At 48.4% G+C, this 22,366-nt stretch overlaps 1 protein-coding gene across 1 annotated transcript in view; it reads right to left on the minus strand.

The window, feature by feature from the left end:
• sbm (L-type amino acid transporter sobremesa) overlaps window positions 1-22,366 on the minus strand; it is a 136,023-nt gene that overhangs the window by 22,185 nt on the left and 91,472 nt on the right. The window contains exons 2-9 of the mRNA XM_065442614.1: window positions 21,047-21,214; window positions 15,829-15,930; window positions 12,069-12,344; window positions 9,851-9,976; window positions 7,388-7,487; window positions 7,122-7,166; window positions 6,861-6,984; window positions 4,369-4,472 (exon numbers count right to left, since the gene is read on the minus strand). Coding sequence (XP_065298686.1) covers window positions 4,369-4,472; window positions 6,861-6,984; window positions 7,122-7,166; window positions 7,388-7,487; window positions 9,851-9,976; window positions 12,069-12,344; window positions 15,829-15,930; window positions 21,047-21,214 — 1,045 coding nt within the window. The remainder of the gene's footprint in view (window positions 1-4,368; window positions 4,473-6,860; window positions 6,985-7,121; window positions 7,167-7,387; window positions 7,488-9,850; window positions 9,977-12,068; window positions 12,345-15,828; window positions 15,931-21,046; window positions 21,215-22,366) is intronic.

Genomic DNA, 22,366 nt, shown 5'->3' on the forward strand with positions numbered 1-22,366 from the left:
CACTCACACAAAAATCTGGGCCGATCCTGGAGAGGCGGGAGGCGCTCTATGCGCTGCTTCTGCAAGAGGCATCACACGGCATCATCAGATGACATCATCGCTTGACGAATACGTCATTGCGTGACGTCACGTATGACGCAATGAAGTCATAAGATTACGTCACCTGGCGATGTCACCGAGTCACGATTCTGTTATTCTCGTATATATTCTAATTATAATCCGAAGTTAGCACGTCTGCAACTTGTGGGTAAGTCCTACTTTAGGAATTTTTTTACTTAATTTACTGTGCGAAATTCGATTAGTTCATTAACGCACTTGCGCTCGGTGGAGGGCCTACAGGAGAATGAGGATGTATGCTGCACTTCCGCACATGTGCGTGCGCGCGTAACGTACGTGTGCTCACAATGTATCTGTCCTTGATGCGTGGGCGCTCTGCCAGTTGCGTCTGTCGCACAGTGTGTGCTGCGACCGTTATCTACATTATAGCAAACACTGTCCAAAAACCGTACCTCCACCTAGAGGCCGCGGCCATTCAGACAGTCCTCAAACGGCAGCTGGAAAAGGGCTGTCTTTGAGTTTCCACATAACAGAAATATGTTTTCTAGTACATTCGAATTACAATCCGAAACTATCATGCCTGGAGCTTGTGTGTACGTCGTACTCCTGCCTTTCTATAATTTTTCTCTCTCTCTCTCTCTCTCTCTCTCTGCGACGCAATTTACTTTAAAAAACATTTAATTGGTTGAATAATGCACTTGTGCTTAGCGGAGGGCGTAGAGGACTGATTATGTAGGCTGCACTTCCGCGCACGTGCGTGCGCCCGTGACGTTCGTCTTGTCTAACGTCGGCAACAGCTTCGCTGTGCATCAAGTTTTACAGGGTGGAATGCAGGCGGATTCTTTTTAGAAATCGAAGGCTTCGGGAGTCTATTATGGAACTCTAGATAATTATGAATTGGGAAGAGAATACAAGAAGTTGTGTGATTTGCCTCACACAGTAACAATCAACACGCTTTTAGTCGCATCCTCCTATGGCACACCCGAGCATTTTAACGCGAAAGCGTTAATGAGCTCGTGTCGCAGAAAAGCCGGTGTCGTCGGCATCGGCCGTGAGCGAAAAATGGCGTAAGACAATTAATAAATAAAAACAATTTGCAAGATGGGCTGGGTGGGAATCGAACGAGGGCTTCCAGAGTGTCAGACGTAGACGCTACCACTCAGCCATGAGCTCGATGCTTCACAGCGGGACAAAAACGCCTCTAGTGAATGCGGTGCTGCTTTAGAAACGTGCCGTAAAAAGTTATACTGCGGTGTATATTGGTAATTATGAGCATGTAAATTAAAGAAGTCGCAGTTAAACGCGTAGTGAAGTGCGTTTCCGCTACATTCCTTCTGCGCTTGGCGCGCACGCAGAGCCATCTTGCGGCAAACACAGAAGACCCCCTCCTCGCAATGTACGGCGCTGCCCCGACAGGTGGCGTACCACTCGCCGGCGTCTCCCCTTCGTCTCGTTTGAGCGCATTGTGGCCGTGCGGGGACCGGTGCGAGGATGCCCCAATACCCTTGCATTTAATAAGTTTTCTCGCTCTCTCCCCTTCCAAGTTCCAGCGTGCGTCACTCGAACCCTCGTGTTTAGGCGACGCGGCTCCTCTTTCCGCTCACAGCGCGATTCTAGGTGCAGCGTCCGATGCGGGACGCCTCTGACGCGATCGCTGCGCCGTAGCGCGTCTGGTGGAAAAGCGTCCCCTGCGATGTGTGCCGTGCTGTTGGCGAGGAGTAATGCGTCTGCGTGGTGCTCCCACGCGAAATAGAGGACGATTCCATCGAGGCGTCAGCCCAATGATCGCGTCCGCCTTCATGAAGCGTCGCGGCCCTGGTGTCCGTGCCGATCACGACGTTTGGCTCACGTAGATCGCATCTGCCTCCGAGACACCGAGTTCTTTGGTTCGTTCCGCTTGACCAGGGGCACGTTTTGTCTTTGTGCGACTCAAGGGCATGCCGAGCGAATGAGTGGGCGATGCGAACCGAGTGCGATAACGCTATCGCGTTCCACTCTTGAAGGCGAAGCTTAAGCGGCCTCCAATTTTTTTAAACCATGGCTGAAGTTAACAGGTACACTCTCTACATGTTTTACATAATAACCTGTGCATGACAGCGCCTCCTCATTATTTCTAACGCTCGCTATAACCACTGACCTGTTTGCCCCGGATGCTATAAATGCTGAAAAATATTAGCGCAGATAAAGCTCTAAAACACAACACGCCGAGGCTTGCCGAACTGCCTACTGCTGACCGGGGTCGAGCCGTGATGCATCGCTCTAGACTTCTTTATTGCACTCCAACCACAACATCTAGTTTTGTGGTCCCCATGGCAACCCCCTAGTGACTGGCAACTCCATGGTAACCCAGCCATGGGTTCGGCAATCCCACAGTCATGGCAACCCCCACGGTAACGCAGCCATGGGGTTGGCAATCCCACAGTCATGGCAACCCCACAGTCATGGCAACCCCACAGTCATGGCAACCCCACAGTCATGGCAACCCCATGGTAACCCAGCCATAGGGTTGGCAATCCCACAGCCATGGCAACACCACAGTGGCTAGAAGACACGGAGGTCAGGTCGTGTCCGCCATTCACTGCTCTGGTATTCACAGCTGTAAACTACGATGGAGCACACACACAGCCGACAAGGCCTTCTTTTGTTGAAACGCGTAGCTAGTGGACAGCATAGCAAACGAGATGTATCGTGTTCCAGGGTCGATAGCCAATATGTGCCACTTGCTACCGAGCCGTCGGCGGCGTTTCTTTGCTCCTTTGTACCGAAACTGAAGACGCGTAGTGACTTTACCTTGAAATTTGCGCAATGTCTCCCGGTGATTTTGGCAGCGTCTGCTCGACGCTAATAGCGGTTTATCAATGCACAAAGGTTACAAAGCCCCTTTAAAGTAAAATAATAATACTCAATCTATTTAACTTTTGTGGAATTCTACTCCTTAAGAAAGACCCGAATATGCGATAATATTGCGAAATCCGAGACGTAAGGCTTATGTTACCAATCCCCGCCGGTTTGGGTGAAAAAAGTTCATAGCAACCTTGACCTTAATTTTCCCTCATATTTAGCAATCCTTGTTGCATCAGTCAAATGCAGGTACAATTCCGGCAGAATTATGTACCAGTATTAACTGATATAGTGTTTATATGATAGTGTCCCATCTCAGTGTTATATAATAGTGCCTAGCATCTCAGTGTCACTTGTGGTGGCACTAAGTGGAACTTAGCCAGAGGCTATTGTACGACCCACCGCGGTGGCTTAGCGGCTATATGGTGTTGCGCTGCGGAGCACGAGGCCGCGGGATCCATTGCCGGCCGCGGCGGCCGCGTTTCGATGGGGGCGGAATGCGAAAACGCCCGTGCCCCGTGCACTGGGAGCACTTTAAGGATCCCCTGGTGGTCAAAATTAATCCAGAGTCCCCAACTACGGTGTGCCTCATAATCAAATCGGGGTTTTGGCACGTAAAACCCCACAATTCAATTCAGGCTATACTGTACGCGCGCAATCACCCGCATGCCACTCGTCTCCGCACCACGCGTTGTCCAATGCAGTTAGAAAATTTGCAGCCGGATGTTGCTGCATACTAAAACCTCGGCGAGAAAAGTCGTTTGCATAGGCCAGAGTTGAAATTAATTCAGGCGCCGAACTGCGTATGCCGCATAGATAGCACATTGCTCCACAAGGGCACGGCCAGACAGGCCGTCTCACGGGGGGCCTAACTAAACGCAATATTCACGTACACTATTCACGTACAGGCTAGGCGGCCCGAGATAGGTGATGGCATGCGCTGTTTTCGTGCGCCTATGTGCGCAGTGATGCTTCGAGGCAGCACGAAGGACAATTCGTTTGCAGCTGCTGCCGCTCTGTATCACGCCAGCGTTCTGACAGCGAGTGTCCGCGGTCAACGAGTTAGATGTGTTCGTGTTTACGTGTGCGCGCGTGATAACATGCTTATTAATTTAGTTAGAAAACAAATGTTTACAACAGTTTATGCAGCTGACAAAACTATTAACTTTACTTCGTATGGCTGTCTCATAATTTGCTATCCCAATCAATGCTTCGCCTTTCGGGCGAAATTGCGACTTTTCTCTTTCTTTCTATTTTTCTTTCTTTTTTTAAAATATTTTTTTTTCTTTTCAATGACTGTAATTGGGAGTGTGAGTTGTGTGCAAGGCCGGGTTATGCACGCAAAAACACGACGGGAACGAAATGAGTGCTGGTGTGCGGGCCGCCCACATCGTGCACGGCGTGCCCTGTCGTTGAGGACAAACCAGTGCCAATTAGGGTGCTACATACTGCGTCACGGTGACAACTCACCTGGCCGTGGTGAAAGTGGTGCCATTGCCAGAGCCGAACGTGGAGGCGGCCACGAAGAGCGAGATGAGCACTGCCGCCGGCCCCAGCACGTGGTTGCCGAACCGCTGCACGGGAGACACACGGCGCGTCTGTCAAGGATAGCTCTCGCGCAATCACGACAAGTCTCTCGCGTGAGACCTGTCGTGTGGTACCCGACAATGAGAACGGCTGCAATATAGTTCAGCGAGTGCAGTAATTTCATCCTCGAGTTGACAGTGCGGCGTCCGCCGCCTGCGCCGCGTTCTTCGATTTGAAGTTCGTGCAAGGCAAGTTCTTAACGAGTTCGCGGTTCTCCTGCGCTCGCTACACTTTGGAAGTGCAAGGCGTATAGTGAAAGCACTCGGTAGCAGTAAACATGACGCGCAGCGCGAGTTCGTTCATGGTGCGCGAACGTAAATATCTGCCGCTTTGGTTATAACATTAAGAATGTGAGGCACAAGTTAGACGCCTGAATGGCTGTGAGGGCACGTTGATTGTGAGGAACGAGAAGGTACAGAAAAGTCTTGTCATGCTGAACGCGCCGGTTCGTGTCAGACCACCCGAGCTAAGCGGCATTGTGCTCGGTCGGTCCAACTACTGCGCACCGGTGACACGTGTGTTTTCCGGGCCTTAATTTACCCTCGCGATACATCGTTTGTAGCAGCAAGGCGCCAAGCTCCACGTCACTGTCGGATAAGGGCGGCACGTGCAGCTCAGATGCGTCATCGCGTGCACGCACAATCCCCCTTTGTTTGCGCTGTTCTGCGGCGTGCGACCCTCGCGCACCGAGTGCCGCTACCAGGTCCGCTTAAGCGGAACGCGGCGCCGACGTTCTTGCGGCGCCCGCATAACGATTTCCGTTTTCCTAACAACCTGCTTATAACGCATTTCGTTTTTACCACCAGAAGGACGGTTGTATACGCACTCCGTGCCGCTGCGTTCGTAGCGTCAGTTGCAATGATTAATGGAGGAACAAAGTAAAACAAAGACGTTCACGAACTCGTAGGTGTCATGCGACGTCGCTGAGTAGCGCCCAGTGTACAGGTTCGATGCGCGAAGGATCCCGCATTTAGCTACGCGCGCCCGCGTCACGCATACATGCACCGATTCCCACGAGCTCAGAGATGCCTTCTGCAAACGTCTCGTCTCTTTGCGACACGTAAACGCATCCCCTGCTTCACCTATTCTCACTCCCACAGCATTTATGCCAATCTGTACAGTGCGTTTCTATATGCCATGGCAATCCGTACCACAGCCACAGTTTTTTTTTTTTTCGCTTTCAAGACATAAGAAAATAGTGTACAAGTGTTATTCGTGCTACGCCACTACGGATTAATTACCTGCCCAGGCGGACATCATTTGAAAAAAGAAACTTTAACTAATTAAACTAACCGAATTAATAAAAGTCCTACTTACCAACCTATTCCGATTGGCGCTGTTACTTCGGTACATCATAGTTAGTTAGCAGTAGGCACCAGACAGACCACTTTATCGCGCCGTACAGCCAAGCTTCCTTTTACGCCGCCCTGCTCACAGGGCGGTTACTGAGTGCGAGCCGCACTTCACAGTATACTGCGTGTGTAATCGGGTAAATTGAACGAATCATTTGATGACAGTTATTTCAATCAACATTGTCAATTTGACATTTAAAGACACCGAACTAAACCTTTATGACGATTCCCTTCAACTTTCCAGTATAAGTATGTCCTGTAAATTTGGTAACTATAGAAAGTTAATTAATGCAATTAGGTTTCAGTAAACGAATAGCTTTGCTTTTTTTGTTCTTTCTTTTCTTTTTTTACGAACTATGTCCGCCTGGGCAGATAATTAATCTGTAGTGACGTAAATCTGGTAATTTTGTGGATTTTTTTGCCATTCATAGTGTTCGAAGAAAAAGAAATATCTGCATATTGCACAAAGCCGTTGTCAGAGGACGTTACATTGGGCCTGCGGCGTGACTGTAAATCTCGTTTTCAGGTTATCCAGGCCTTCTTCAGATTACTTTTTAAACAGTACCAGCATGGGCTCTAGATCATGTGCATATAGGCTTGGCCTGTTATGTGTTTGGCCTTTTCCCTCTGTCGTCATCGCCACTCATCTTGTCCCAGTTTCTTTCCCCTTCCCCCGGCGCACAGTAGCTGACAGATGAATGCACCTGAGGCCGACTTCTCCAGCTGCCTTTCTTATCATTAAAGATTGTAAACTATACCTCGGTTGACAGGTGCATAGGTATAGGCAAGGTGCATATCTACCAGCTCTATCGAATTGCAAATCAGACTTCGGCAGCACATCTTGAACACCGGTCAGATCGTCGGCTGCGTGGAATTAATTAACCACGTGGTCAGCCCACGAGAAACGTGAGGGCGAGTTGACCGACCTGCAACGCACTCGCGTTTGGCTCGTGTCGACTGAGTGTTCGCGTATTTTGCGGAGATTCCGAACGAGTTTCAAGCAGCAAACAAAATCATCCGTACCACAGCAACGGCTTCGGAAGCGAGCAGTTCTGTTGCAGACATGACGCTCATGTAGGACACGTTGATGAGAACGTAGCAGAGAGTCACCAGGGGAATCCCGATCAGGATGGAGCGGGGTAGGTTGCTGCAAACCACATAGGGAAACCACAGGAACCCTTCACTGTAGCCAACTGCATTTTATTTCGTTTGCGTAGTCCATCCGCTATATTTTTTCTTCATTCGCTAAGGCAATTGCTAAAGGTAAAATATTTTGGCACTTACACGTAAGGGTTGATCAACTCTTCCGTAATGTAGTTCAAGTTATTCCTGGAACATCAAAACAACGATATTAGTCATCGAAATTCTCGTTTTAGTTTTTGCGTAAGGCAGTCTTATACTTCATGTAGTTTCCTATTATCTTTCCTGCCGGCACATTTCCTTTCACGTTATGCGTAAGCGGTCTCTAGTCAAGCTACGCTGGTTTTGTGAGCATGCGCAAAAGCCTATAGCGCCTAGCCCTACCACTAAATGGCCAAAACTGTCCAGACCATCCGTCGTAAGCCCACAGTCCGGAGTAAAAGGCAGTGGCAACGTCAGACACCGATGAGGTAGTCCCTTGAAAACCAGTGGCCAGGTACTGCGTGTGGCCTGCGCGGCGGAAAGAAGTGGGAAACGCTGTATCTTGTGGCTACTTCCTCTGGTCGTGCGGTTTCAAGGTTAAGAGCACCGCCTCCAGCCCCACTTTTTCTTTCTGACATCCCGCAAACCATCACCTTCAGATATCGCGCAATTCCGGATCAGGCAAACAAACCCGAAATATTTTGGTCGGGCATCTAAGCATTCCCAGTCATACGAAGAGACAGACAGTGAAGCAGGAGAGAGCGGGGGGAAATTAATTGTTACGTTTAATTGAAATGTAGAAATAGTAACGTCAATGGAAATCAAAGTGGTCAAGTTTCAGGTCAATTAGATTCACCCTGCACTTGGGGAACTAGTTCCCGCCAGTTCTTGCTCTTGCGAAATCAACGCGGCACCCGCTGCACGAACGCTGCACTGAAGGGTGCAGGGAATGCTGTGAACTACACGAAGTGCACGGCGCCTGCACAGAGTAAAACGAATAGCGACGTGCAGGCGCCGCCATGTTGAACTGGCGAAATTAATGGCGAAGGGCGCCACCTCGTGAACTAGTTCAGAAAGTGCAGTGCAAGATAACGTGAACTAGTTCAGAAAGTGCAAGATAACGTGCCAGAGCCGCCGCTCCGCATGGCTGTGACCAACAAAAAAAGTCGAGCTCCCCGGATCCCCTTACTTTTCTCCCTCTAAGCATTTTATAATACATTTTTATTCAGAAGATGATATTGTGTTCGATGCGTCGAGCCTCCACGCATGGAGACACCAAATTCGGGTGCTTACTACGTCCAGAATCGTATGAAAAGAAGCCGAACAAACCCTTTTAGAGAACTAACCCTGTATGGTCAACAAAGAAAATTGTCACGAAATATCACCTGTTAAAAGAGCAGTCAAACAGATGTAGACGGATATTAGGAATTCGCGGCGAGTAAGGAATCAGAGGTTTGTTTCAACATGTTCCACAACCAATATGATTTGGTTTCTTGTACAACTCAGTAGAAGAAACGTTCTCCGTGTGTGCGTAAGTTTGTAAGCCTAGTCATATTATTTCATCAAACCATATTTTATATCATTTCGACAATCGAATGATCTAAAGCAAAATCTCAAAGGGATTTGCGGTGGCCCGAGTCCACCGTATGCTCGAAATCCTTTTAGTTATACCATAGTTTACTTTCCCGCGTATCCTTTGTGGCACTCTCTGTAAGTACAGGTTTGACGGCGACGGGTTGCGAAACGCTCTCGTGAGTTGGCATTGTGAAGTCTGCATATACGCACACACTCCCACGGACGCACACACACGTTCGCGAGTCGCGACAGCTGCTGTTTCTCCTGGCCTGTAGACCAGTCGGGACGTATAATGCTGATGCTTTTTACTTTATCTTCGCGAACTTTTAAAATTTCATTAAGAGAAGAAGAACAAAGTGTACAGTGGATAGAGATCGAAGTGCGCGTCCTGCTAACTTAGGTTTCCTACATCTTGAACCAAAAATTTTGCATTGTATCTTGTACTCCCGACTCCTGGATAGTGCTTCCGGGCTGCAACATGTTGAAATAAATAAACAAATAAATAAATAAATAAATAAATAAATAAAGAACACGGTCAGTATAGTGTAAAGATTCCTTTCGTACGAATATATTCCTTTCTTATCATCGACCGTTCATGACCGGCCGATCTCGGTGATAACGTAGGTGAGGTGCCGCTCGGACCGCTTACCAAGAGCGAAAAGGAATAGCATTTGAATAGAATCGCTACATTATCCCGGTCGAAGATTCCCAAGGTAAAATTACCCACTACTGGTCAATTTTACCTAGAGGAACTGGGCCTGTACATCCATAATGCAATTCGTACACGCTTGGTAAGAGACGTCCGCAGCCAGTTGTGACGGCGGACATAATATTAGCGATGGCGCACAAAACAAAAACGACTTTGTGAATTAGACCCCTTGATTAAGAACCGTGCAGTTCGTTAAATCGTAAGTCTTGAGCGCCAACTCAACCTACGCATGACTGCAGAGGCCTCAGGCCGAATTCACAAATCTTTCTGTTCGTGAGTGCTCTTTGCTATCGGCCGGCTGCCTTCGGTATGGGAACATGTACAACATCACGATTGACATCTGCTCTTACGACAGTTCCAGCGTAAGAGCTGCGTGTATCTGTGTGTGAAAATGGGCCCTGACTTATCTATTCGTACATAATTTTTTTTTTTCGTGACACAGTGGGACAGTCCACCGGCAAGAGTTACCATGGTCGAGATGGCATCTCTATTGGCAGCAAGTGTAACGTTTCTCCACAGGAAAACAGGGAAAGTGCTCCTGAATCGGTGTTGGGGCCCAAATATGTGTTGCAGCATGCGCCAATGATTGTTGTGTAGGTGCACGCACCTTTGGCTATCATGACCATTCCAGCGATGATGATGACCGCCACGGCCACGAGCTTGGTGACGGTGAAGATATTCTGTATCCGCGTGGCCAATTTGACGCTGTAGCAGTTGACGAACGTCACCAGGCCTACAAAGTGGCACAAGGTACACAGTGGTCAGTTCGCCCGCTCCATTTTCCCGCAGTCGAATGCCCGCATTCGCGTTTCGTGCATGGGCACGCCGCACCATCACCCAACAGCACGGCAGGGACATGCTGAAGGGTCGGGGCTCCCGCTATCCGAGCAGTTACAGCGACAAAGCACACAGGAATGTGAGACGAGTGCTTTGAATATTTTGTGCGCAAGGAGGTGGGTACGCTCACTGTCTTTCGCTTCAGAGTGGCACATTTTTGATAAGGTTCCGCGGCACTACAGGCTCCTCTGTTCCCCTGTACTAGGAGAGCCAATGCAAGACAGTTGCAAAGCACTCAGTCCCTGCTTAAATTCAGCGCTGCTATTGGCTCTGCCAGGTATCCCCTGGAGCAAACGCGCGAATTGTGGCAGCAGCGCTGTATTGCTGTTGCCTATGCATGGCCGCTCGGGGAATCAACGCTTCAGGAGCTTCGTACGCGTGCTCAGCCTCCTGCGTTAAATAGTGAATTCTATGAACGTTTCAAAATGTTTTCAGTTTGGGAAATGTTCTGAACTAAACAATAAACAAAACACATCAGACACCCCAATGTGCAATGTAGGACAAGAATGATACACATAATACAGAAACGTAACGCTTAAATGAACATAGGATTAGAAAAAAACTGGAAGGAAACAATCATGGAGTCAATTCTGAAAGCGCTTGCGCGTGTAGTATGTTCTGTGTGCGAACAAACCGACAGAAAACTCAGCCGGCGGCGACACAGTTACGAGGCCGAACACAGACGTCAGGGGGACAGAGCTGAAATAATTAATTAAATATATCGAACTTTTCACTAAAGATTTCTGCCTAAAACACTTACATTCGGAAGTATGAGATTATTCTAATAATTCGGTGTTCCTATCACAGCCTATATTAGGCTACCTTTTTTTAAACGCGCGGTAAGGCTTCTCAGTACAAGAAGGAAAAAATAGAAAGGAAGACCTGCGTCCGGGGACGTCCCTCCACGTCTGCGCTATGAAGCACGGAGGCGAGCAGCCCTGGCTGTATAGCTACATATCGAGCGCGCAGCTGCGAAAGGCGTGCGATATAAACCACTTCATGCATGGGCACAGCTTTTGCCGCGGTTTTCCAGCCGTCTTTCCTTGAAGAGTCTGCAAAAGCACACGTCATGATGCAAAGCATAAATTGTGCTGCGTTTGGATGGTTAAGTGCAAGCTGCGACGAGCATTGTACTAAAAGTAAATGTGCATTGAAGGTAATCTTGTTTACTGTTGTTTGTAGACATTAACAGCTGTAATTAAATCCCTTTACTTGGACAGCATTTTGTGTGTGTGCGTGTGCGTCGTCAGACAAGTCAAAGGTAAGACTGCTCAATTTTCATCACCCGTGTAGTTTTGAGGCCAACGGATGTGACATTAGAGTGACTCGATTAATTAATTAAAATTAAATTCTCGGTTTGACGTGCCCAAAACCACGATACGTTTACGCACCCAATGCAAGGTGCACTGGCGTTCTTGAATTTCGCACCCATCGAAATGCGACCGCTCGGCCGGGATTCGATCCCGCGCCCTCGGGCTTAGCAGGGCAACGCCAAAGCTACTACGCAACTAAGATATTGATGAAGTCTAGGTGGTTCATATTTAGCACTGATGTTGAACAACGCGAATGTCCTTGCGCAATGTCCTCGTGCCCTTGTTTTATTCGCGCTGTTCAACCTCAGCTCCATTACGACGGCGGGTGGAGAGACTTGAATTCGCCCCTGCTTATCTGTATTCCACCAGCCTTTTACAGCCCTGAACTGCGTGAAGCTTCTAGTAGTCCACTGGCCGCCTTTGGAAAGTCACGGCCATGCACGAGGAGAGCCTTCGAATCCTCGCGAGCTCTCGTTTTCTTTCACTGCATGAATGGCCCCCGGAACCTGGCAAGTGAATTAACTGCTCATATGTTGCAAAACAGCGCGAACACTCGCAGCGCGGTACATTCGCGTCGTCCAGAAAATGCAGCGAGACAGCCTTGCGGACAGACTCTGCACGGGCGCAGGAGAGAGAGAGGGCGGTTCAGTTTGCGGCCGAGCGCAGCGTGCTCACAGATGCATCCGGCGGCGAACATCTTGGTAGGCACGGGCGGCGTGTCTCCGCACTCGGGGAAGGCTGGCTGCACGATGTACTTAGCGAAGCTGAGCGCCATGATGCCCAGGCCAGCCGGTTTGAGCAGCAGCACCGTGGTCCAGGCATGCAGGAAGGCCGGCACTGGCTTCAGGCCACCGCGCGCCGGAGGGTCACCCGCGAACGCCGTCAGGATGTAGATGAAGTCGCCGCCGGACTTGTGGATCATGGTGCCCAGCTCGGCCAGAGACAGCGCACCTGTTGTCGCGCAACGCTTCCCCATTTATTACGCGTCATATCTACACCACCTCGCAGAGTCATGGCAGCTCTCTGCGTAAGCATGCATATACCGTGCGGCATGTTTATGGGGTGCGGATATTAGAATATTCAACCCCAAGGCACGTACGCGCCCAATTGTTACGTTCAGAGGTAGTTACGAGTGCAACTCGACTGTTTTATCGCACATTCGGTAATACGCACAATGTACTTTGTCTTATAGATAAGCTACAGCACATGCGGTGGCGCCTTATGAAGGCGCACCTACAAAATTGCGTGCCATGAGCACAGTCAAAATGAGTAACATGTGTCTGTATGTATCAGTGAACCACACTCCCCTCTATCACGGACATTTCGCATCTTAGCGTGTGAACTCGCGGCTGCACCAGCTGTATACTTTATTCATGTATGTACAAGGTGTCCCAGCTAACTTATTTAGCCAGAGTTCAAAAATATGCAAATGCCGCGTAGCTGGACAGAACCAAGGTAACGTTGTTTTTGCCGTCGATTGGAGATACTCCGATTTTTTTTTTCATTCCGCCTAATTAGCTAATTAAGTCTAATTAATTGATCAACTTCTCAAGTATTATAGTTCGATTAAAAGTGTCGATGAGAAAATTGTAGAGCGAAATGAAAAACTCCAAGTGCAGCTTTCTGTTGCTCAATACGTGCTGCATAAAAGTATTTTTCCGAGCGGGAAAGAAGCCCGCGAATGCATGCAAAGCACCTCGAACGGCCAGTAGCGCGGCAATTTTGCGTGCATTTGCGGGCTTCTTTCGCGCTCGGAAAAGCACTTTTATGTGTCACGTATTAAGCAGCAGAAAGCTGTATGGGGGTTTATCATGCTGCTCCACAATTTTATCATTTACACCTTTCAACTAATTACAATATTTGAGAAGTTGAATAATTAATTAAGAATAATCATTTAATTATGCAGAATGAAAAAATAATCTTAGTACCTCCAAGCGACGGTAAACAACATTACATTGGTTCTGTCCAGCTACGTGGCATTCGTATATTTTTAAAGTTTGGCTAAAGCTACGCGGGACACCCTGTATATGACGATACATTGGCGTAAAGCTTTCACAGTAGCAGGAGGTCTTCGCGTCCTAGCTAGATGCTATTGGCAAAGTGAGTACCCGTCGTGTATACGATGTGGCGCGCAAATAATAGAAGAAAAAAAGACAAAGAAAGAAAGCAAATAGAACAGGTGAAATTAAGTAAAGCCCAAGTATAAGGGTCGAACAAACGGAACGGACGGTTGGGACGCTATTGCGGTAAACTGTCGTCTTTAACCGATGCGGCTTCCAACCACCATCGCTGATGGAGGGGGGGGGGGGGGAGGACTCGTTGCTCACTCTTGCAGACAGCCTCGCTGCGACGCGGTCGCGGCGTGCACGAAGTTTGTCGCTGTCTCGACGGGGGAAACAAAGCTGAACGAAGAAGAAGAAGAGAAAAACGCTACACTGGTAGCACATAGTCCGCTCGACCTCTCAGCGCATTCAAAAATGGGAGAACTGATGGCAAAGCACCTTATTTAGCCTGGTGCGAAAACGGAGAACCAGGAAAACAAAACAGAGAAGAGGGACGAGCTGAATCACGGGGCGAGCGGGAACGAACAAAATCCATAACCCTGCGGGGGGGCACGCGCCTCCTGGCCTCGTGAGAGCTCGTAAAAACCGCGATTTCCTCGATATGCACGAACCTCGCCCGCGCTTACGCGGGACAGAGAGCGAATCGCGCACGTATACGCTAGCGCTATATCTGTCCTCAGTAAGGGCTGGGAAGCTGTTTGCAGTTTTTGCTTTCCTCGTTTCAAGTGTAGCATGAAGTTTAGACCGTGGGTCTGGGTATTCAGTGTATATACCCTTACCTTCCGAAGCATCGAGTAATGCTTTAATAGCGATTAAGTTGCTTATTAACTCAGTTGAAGTCACGTGAGCCAGACAAGTGAAGAGTACCGCTCGCATAAAGTTGTGCGTGTAGTCTTCGGGGTACTTTCCGTTCAACTGCAGCCCCGCTTTCATCGCAGCGGATAGATCTTAACTATTATATACGTTCACTGGCAGCATACTCGACACATGTGGTGATGAAAACCGCGAGTTAGTTACTGCGGTTTTGCGCCGCTACAAAATAACAACAATGAGGCAGGCTTTATGTATAGCCTGCAATTTAACCATTCCGTCGGTGACTTGACACTGAAAACAACTGACCAGAACAAAAACGAATAATTTTATTCTCGCTCGTTATATGTTAATAATACGCATCTATAATTAATTATGAGAAGTGAATCAATCCCCTAACTTCTATTCACAGCTAAAGTCAAGCGAAGCCCCGTACGGCGCAGCCCACTGCCCCACTAAAATATCCCTCGAACTTACTTTTTCCCAACACGTACGTCTAAACACAAAGAAAGCGTCTAAACCGTACAGAGTGGTGACGGAGACCGGAAGCGGGAGTTTCAAGCTTCGCCATAGCCACGCGGTCTTTTTTGTCGCGCTGTATAGCGAAGGATCATCGGTAGTTATCGCAATCCTTCAAGTACACCCATGTTGATCGAGATGAGAACGTGGAGAAAGGGCACACGAGATTGGTTCATGCGATTCGATCGTGTCCCTCGATCGCCCCTTGGACAAGGCTGGAGGACCATGCGGCCCTAGTTTAGTCCTCTGTTGAGGGTGTGTCAGCAAAAAAAAAAAAAAGGCGACGAGATGAGAGCATTTAACGAAAGGTGATAGCGCCTGCGGTGGACAATGGAAGCGAAGCCGCTGGACGAATGAGCGCGCCACGGATGCTCGCGCTGAGCGGGCTGCCTGCCACGACATCCGTCCGCGCGGGGAGTTGAACCACTTGTCTAGCAAAGCACTAACAACGGCCGGCAAATGGCGATGGTGCCAACCGACGAGACATCGCCCCGGACGGAACAAATGGGGCCGGCCGCTCGTTATCCCATTTATTGCTTGCCGCTTATCTAGCGCACCTGCGGATGGGGCTGGCAGCTGCACACAAGGAGCAATATATTTAACGTAGCCGCATGCACGTCCCGCGGGAGTAAACGTCGCTGGAGATTCGAGAGAGAAGAAAAACGCATTCTCATAAAATGTCCGTCTCTCGATGGAGGAGTGAAAAGCTGCAGGCCGGTGACGAGTAAAGATGAGGTATCGATTGACAGTGTTCGACAGCCTCAAATTGCAACCACAAGAAAACTATTGGCTGCGCGTGGCCTGCTTCCGGTTTCCATGCGTGTCGTTTCGGCCAATGGCGAGTGCAAACCAAGCGAGATTCTTTAAAAAAAAAATATGTTGACGCTGTTTTTTGAACGGAGCGTTCGGCGCACATGCGCAGCTGTGCCTTCCAGCGACCATCGCGTCACTGAAGGTTCGTGGTGACGCCTAAAAGAAAGAAAGCGCAAAATGCGCGACTAACAGAAAGGCACCTCTAAGGCCACACCCGGGCGGACACTCACCGAAGAGCGAGAGGATGCCGCAGCCGGCCCACACGATGAGACTCAGCGCCACGGAGCCGGACCGCTCGAGCACGCCCTTTGGTGACACGAAGATGCCCGAACCTGCAAGAAGCCGCCACAACACAGGCGCGTTCACTGAGATGCGCGTGGCATTATCAAAGAATAAGTGCACTGCACTCCTCTGAGCAACTCGGAGACCCGGCCAGGAAGTCATGCATCGAGCCTTACTTAAAGTCGTGCCGGTCTCATTTCCTGAAATCGCCACGCGCCAATAGAATTTGTGACTGCGGTAGTAGCGAAATTTTTATTGCCACGTTTTCATTTATTTCGAGAGTCTGCAACAGCCACGCGCGACCACCATAGTATGTATAGCGTGCCCAAGCTAACGTTAGCCAAGATGTTCAACGAAAAGAAATGAATAATAAAAAAAAATACGAATGAATAGAAAAAATACGGCGCAAGATACGATCTAAAGACTTACGGTGTTCGGTCGTCATACCTCTGACGACCGAACAAAGTAGGTTTCATAGTTGTATTGCGCAGCGTCATTAAAAATTTTTGTTTGATCAACAGGTTGGCTAACATCAGCTGGGGCACACAACATGAGGGCGCGAAATAAAGATTTTTGTTCAGTTTGCTAAGCAGAGCCTGTTTCTTTCACAAAATAATATTGTTTTTATTTCGAGCAGACGGTGGTTTCAGCGTTAGACCTTCGATACGACAATACACATTGTCGAACTGAAGAACTTCTACTTCACATCTGTGATTGTAAACGTAAGCTGGCTACATCTGTGATTGGCGACAGTGCGCCTTCAGCTTTCACTATACAGGGTGTTTGATCACATTATTAACAGAACTTTTTTTTTAATTCACCCGTGGAATGCAGCACAGTTCTGCTTATTGAGATAGAGTATGCACTGAATGTGTTGTTCATATAGGAGGATGCACTGAAAGGCTGAGATTATTTGCACGAGACATAAAATGAGTTATTAACAAAATTTCACTAATTATCTTTCATAGTAGTTATTTTACGGCACATATACTGTTTACTGTATGAGTTCCCAAAGCTTGCGACAAAATACGCTGGTATCCCAGTATTTTTTTTAGCTTCACCGTAAAAGAAGGATGTTTTGATAAAAAAAAAAAGTGGAACAACGATGCATTTTTACCCCAAGTTTGTCAGAACTTATTCTAAAACCATTGCTAGTTGCAAAACTGGCTCGAAGTGGATGTGTCTTGTAAAGTCAGTGTCTTCAATCCGTGTATTGCAATCTGTGCGCTAAGGTAATTGGTTAAATAGTGAATTAGTTAAACATTGTTCAATATTCAATTATGCGTTTTTATGTCGAGTGTATGTAATGTCCGCCTTTCGGAGTAATCCAGCTCAATTAGTGGTTTTACGCGACATGCCAGAGGAGATCATTCTTAAAAATCCTGTTGACGTCAAAAAAAGAAAGAAGAAGAAGGCTATGTACGCGTCGCTAAAAAGTCAAGAAGTGTGCCTGCAACGAAAAATCCCTCAGCTACAAAACAACACAGCAATTCATTCGATTATTATTATTATTACTAATGCTGTTATTATCTTCATCGTCCCCATATGCTCCGTTTGCATCACGCTATTCCGCAAACGCTGACACAATTATCCTCTTTCTGCGTTGCCGTTATCAATGTTCAGCTTAAGTATACGGGCTTCGGCATCTCGAGTGATAAGGTGCTCGAAGGCAGTGCCTACGGCCAACCGGGTGCGCGTTATCCGATTCAAAAGTGCATGCGCGCACTCGAGGTGCCTCTCGACTCGAGCGCATCCTTCTGCTGCCGATGGACGCGAAAGCACCTCCACGAGCGGGCGAGAGAGGTAGCCCGCCCGAGCGTCGCGCCACACGAAATCAGTTCGCTCACCACTTGTGCTCTTCGCTCCGAGATATGCGTCCCGGGCACAGCTCGAGCCGCCGTTTTTTTTTATTTCTCCACCGAACTCATCCGTACTATAGAGGTCGATTCTGTCGCAACGCTTTCCAACGTCCTGCTTCTTCCAACATCCCAGACGTCCCACCGACCCGCACTCGTCAGGGCGGTCGCACGCGGTTACGCGGGTCGGATTCGTGTGTGTGGAAGCAATTGCGACAGCCAACAAAATGAATGGGAAGGCGTCTGCTAGCGCTCGACCTGGGTTACAAATGATGTATAATGCTTCTGTATAAACCATCTAAACAGCATGCGGTTCACCGGTTTCAGCGCGTATAATCTGGAAGAGACTCGTGGTATGCGATTCGGCGTCTCGTCCAGGGTGCGACCAGTCGACACTAACAGTCGCAAGCAAGTTCCATAATGTTCCTACGAGTTCCTACAGCCGGAGCCGCCATACATCAGACTTGTCGCACGTCCCGTCGTGCCTCACAATTTGCCCTCGTAATTTTGCACCACTAACGGGACCTCGAGACTAAGGACAGCATATTACACCGTCATCACCAAGCAGCCAGGTGTTGACCAAAGACTGCCGTGCCGTATTTTCACGCAGTGATCACTTATGGCCGAACATAGGAAATCTCAGCCTCGAGTGAAGGTTTCGACGAGGGCCAGGCAAGTAGATGAGGTACAAGGTATACGCGCCACGGCGTCCCACACGACGTGTTACATGCGTCAGGAATGCGGTTGCTCCTTCAGCTGTCGGAACTTAATTGTTTGGACCTGACAGAGCCTGCTCAGAGCTTGTTGGATATGCTGCGGCGTACGCCGAGTCATACCTGTAGATCGCACTCGGAATCAGATAGCTTATGTTTTCCGATTTATGCATTCAGGCCGTTTCGGGCAGACGGGCCACGAAGGAGTTGACAAGAATGCCGAAAAGAGTTGAAGCGCACATCTCTTCTGTCCTAGGATGCGCACAGTGAATCTCCTTCAGCTGCGAGATATTGCACCGTCGGATGCCCATGCAAAAAGGTATTTAAGCACGGCTGAGCTCGCGCAGATATACAAGCTATAGTGGCCCTTTGTGGTTGTCTCCAACGTTCACGTTCTCTTAAAACGAGATCGTGGCCATATAAAGTCAACAGACAATGAAGCCAAGGAAAGCATAGGGGAAATTAGGTGTGATTGAAATTGAAATGTTGACAATTAAAATCGTAGGCGACCCTAATCTTTGACTTAGCCGTCTCTTAGTGGCACTCGAACCTCGAGGTCGGTGTTCTTTACGTTAAACGAGCGAACGTCTTTCCCCTGGCACGATCGATATGCGGGCGAGGAGCGAGGAAAGGCGAGGAGAAAGCGCAGTGCGCGCCGCCTGGCGGGGCGTAGCCCCCTAGCGAGCGGTGCACGAAGCGCACCTTACGTGCCTGTAAGGTCGCTCTGATTTTTCGTGTTCTTAAGTGTCACGAATTGGCCACGTGCTTTGTGTATAGAGAGGGGGTTCACTTCCCCCCATGTCAGCGGGGCAACAGTTGCTGTACGAACGAAACTTTACTGTGCCCTCTCCGGGGCTGACGTCAGAGCATGTAACGAGCGCGCGCGCTCAGGTGTTGCGACCAAGCGAGCGAGCGAATAGGTGAGCGCCGAGAGAGAAGAAGCGAGAGAGGCGGGAGTGACGTCACATCCTCCTCTGCTAGGCCGCTGTTCAGTCTATGCCAGGCAACTGATTTCCATTAATTAGCCGGTTCAATATCATGCCACCTTCTTCTGCGTGACATCATTAGTGGCGTCAGTGCTTCCGCTTTGTACTTCCGGGTTTCCAGGAATTTCGCCAAAGTTGTGCTCACGTGGCGGGTCTATAGAGTCTCCGATTCTGTGCTTTGGTGTGCGGTAATCAGCGATTTCTAATAAATTCTCACGATTCCAGACACTTCAGTAACTCAACTTGCAGCTAAACTTGTTCTCTGATATGATATTATAATGAAATTCGTGAATTTTTTACTGTATCATTTTTTTGAAATTTATTTTTCTGATTTATTTTGAATTTTGTCCGCAGTTCTCTCAGGAAGTGAATCGGAAGTGCTGCGCAAGAAACAAGAGTGTCACTCGATGCTCGTGCGGCTAGATCTAGGAAACGTTAATATATATATATATATATATATATATATATGGTGTTTCAGCGAATACTTGCTAAAATCTTTAGAAACTTGCCTGTGGCATATATCACAATTCTAGTTCATGAGCTGGTCTACTCGAAGCGGCGGACAAAGACTTGCACGAAAAATTGAGATGAAAACTCAACTAATTAATGAAAATTCACTCATTAAGTTTTTAAGTAATTACATTATGGCCCATATTGCAATTTGCAAGTTGTAGCCGAGGAGTTCGCAAGGTGGATCCACTTGGAACGAACTTTCAAGATGACACCAGTTTCGAGATATGAATTCCCGAACTGTGCGGAGAAGTGCATTGGCGTTCCAGTTACTTGTGTGCTTCAGTGCATGAAACGACGTTTTGGTAATTAACTGGAACGCCAATGCATTTCTCCGCAAAGTTCGGGAATTTATATCTCGAAAGTGGTGTCGTCCTAAGAATTCGTTCCAAGTGCATCCGCCGTGCGAAGTCAACTGCTAGAATTGGTAAATTGCAATATTGGTCGTAAGATAACTAGCTAAAAAGTTATTTAGTGAATTCTTGTTAATTAGACAATTTTGCATTGAAATTTTTTTTTTTTTTTTTGCAAGTAGTGCCCGTCGCTTCGAATAGACCGGTTCATAAATTAGAATTGAGCTATCTGCCACAGGCAACCTTTAAAAAAAATTTGAAAGTGTTCGCTGAAACACCCTGTATATACACGAGAAATCAGATCTTGTCCATTTACTGGGACATAGCGCGCAGCGAGTGGAATGTTCCGAAAGATACCGGAAAGTTACTTTGGTATATATTTACCCCATAATAACTTCGCCATTCGAAAAAAAAAATACGAGCATACACGGGCGTCAATTTTCTCCAACTCATACAATTCACGCAAGGAGCCACACTCACGGTGAACAAGTGGACTATCTCTAGTCGGGTTTTTTCGCGAGAGAAGCGAGGAGGGAATTAAAGGCAATCGAGCGGCGTTGCTTCTTATTCCTCTTCTTCTCCGACGAGGTATACTTATTAAACACAAGAATAGGGCAAGGACAGGAGAAGTCGACGGCAATTTCAGTTAACGTTGCACTGCACCGATCGGGCCTTTTCGCGGCCGGAGCAGCAGCAGCCGACGAGAGCGAAAGAAACAAAAGACAAGAAAGAAACCGGGCGCGCGCACCGATCATTGTTCCCACGATGAGCGCGACGCCGCTGAGGAGGCCCACGCGCCGCTTGAGCTGCACGGCCCCCTCGGGCGCCGCCGCTGCCACGTCGTCCTCAGGTCGCGCGCCATTGGCCGCCACGTGTCCGTTGGCCTGATCCAGGGGCGCCGTGGTTGGCTTGTACACTGCACAGCACCCAGAGAAGGTAGCACGCATGTCAGACCTCCATCCTATCCGAAGGTTACTATAGCAACGTGGATATCAACAAACGAAAAGAACGAGGAGCCATCGGAGGCTCCGCGAAAAAAAATTAAGCGCGAAACAGGGCGACACAGCAATGGGATGGGACCAAACGCGATCGTCCTAGCTGCCTCATTTTTTTCCGCCGCCCTTTGCTCCACAGCACGTGAACTTACATTGGACTCGCATACAACTCAATCACGGTTCCCGAATAGTCATCTATGGTCTCTTACTCGCTTGAATTATCACGTTGTATATAGGTCAACGGTATAGCACACACGGAGAGGCAAGTTTTGTGTACTACGCTAGAGATGCTCAGAAGACGGCTACTGTAAAGAAGAAAAAATAAGAAAGAAAGGAAAGGCGATATTGAGATCGTGATAACAACGGACGTTTGAGCTCTATTAAGGCAGTGCTAGTTCGCCTCCTGCGGTCTGCGGACCTGCGAGATGGGCTGCAAAACTGATGCCTGTCCCTCAGAATTTGCCGCCGACTTTCGCCTCCCTTCTCGTTTTTCTTTTTCTTTTTATATGCTTAACCGCCCTGCCGTTCCCATTCTTTATCTCTGTCTGCTTGTGCTAAACTTTATTATAAAGGTGCACCAACTCGTGCCGCAATTTGTTTTTTACTAGCAATATTTTAAACGCATTGCTTTTTTCCAATGTCGTGCAAGAACCCTCGTTGCGTTCTGTCAGTAAAAATAAAATACAAATAATAAAGAAAGATTGGGGGGAGGTTAGACTGCAGCTTCAGAAATACCTGCCTTCGTTCGGAAAAGCGCGTCACGCTTCTATTGTGTTCATAATTCGTTTCTGCGAGCATGCGTGTGTGCGTGTGTGTGTGCGTGCACATGTGTGTGTGTGTGTGTGTGCGGGCGTGTGTGTGTGTGTGTGTGTGTGTGTGTGTGTGTGTGTGTGTGTGTGTGTGTGTGTGTGTGTGTGTGTGTGTGTGTGTGTGTGTGTGTGTGTGTGTGTGTGTGTGTGTGTGTGTGTGTGTGTGTGCGTGCGTGCGTGTGTGTGTGTGTGTGTGTGTGCGCGTGTGTGTGTGTGTGTGTGTGCGGGCGTGTGTGTGTGTGTGCATGTGTGTACGCGTGCGTG

The sequence above is a fragment of the Dermacentor albipictus genome, chromosome 1 (genome assembly GCF_038994185.2).
Source record: "Dermacentor albipictus isolate Rhodes 1998 colony chromosome 1, USDA_Dalb.pri_finalv2, whole genome shotgun sequence".
Lineage (NCBI taxonomy): Eukaryota > Metazoa > Arthropoda > Arachnida > Ixodida > Ixodidae > Dermacentor > Dermacentor albipictus.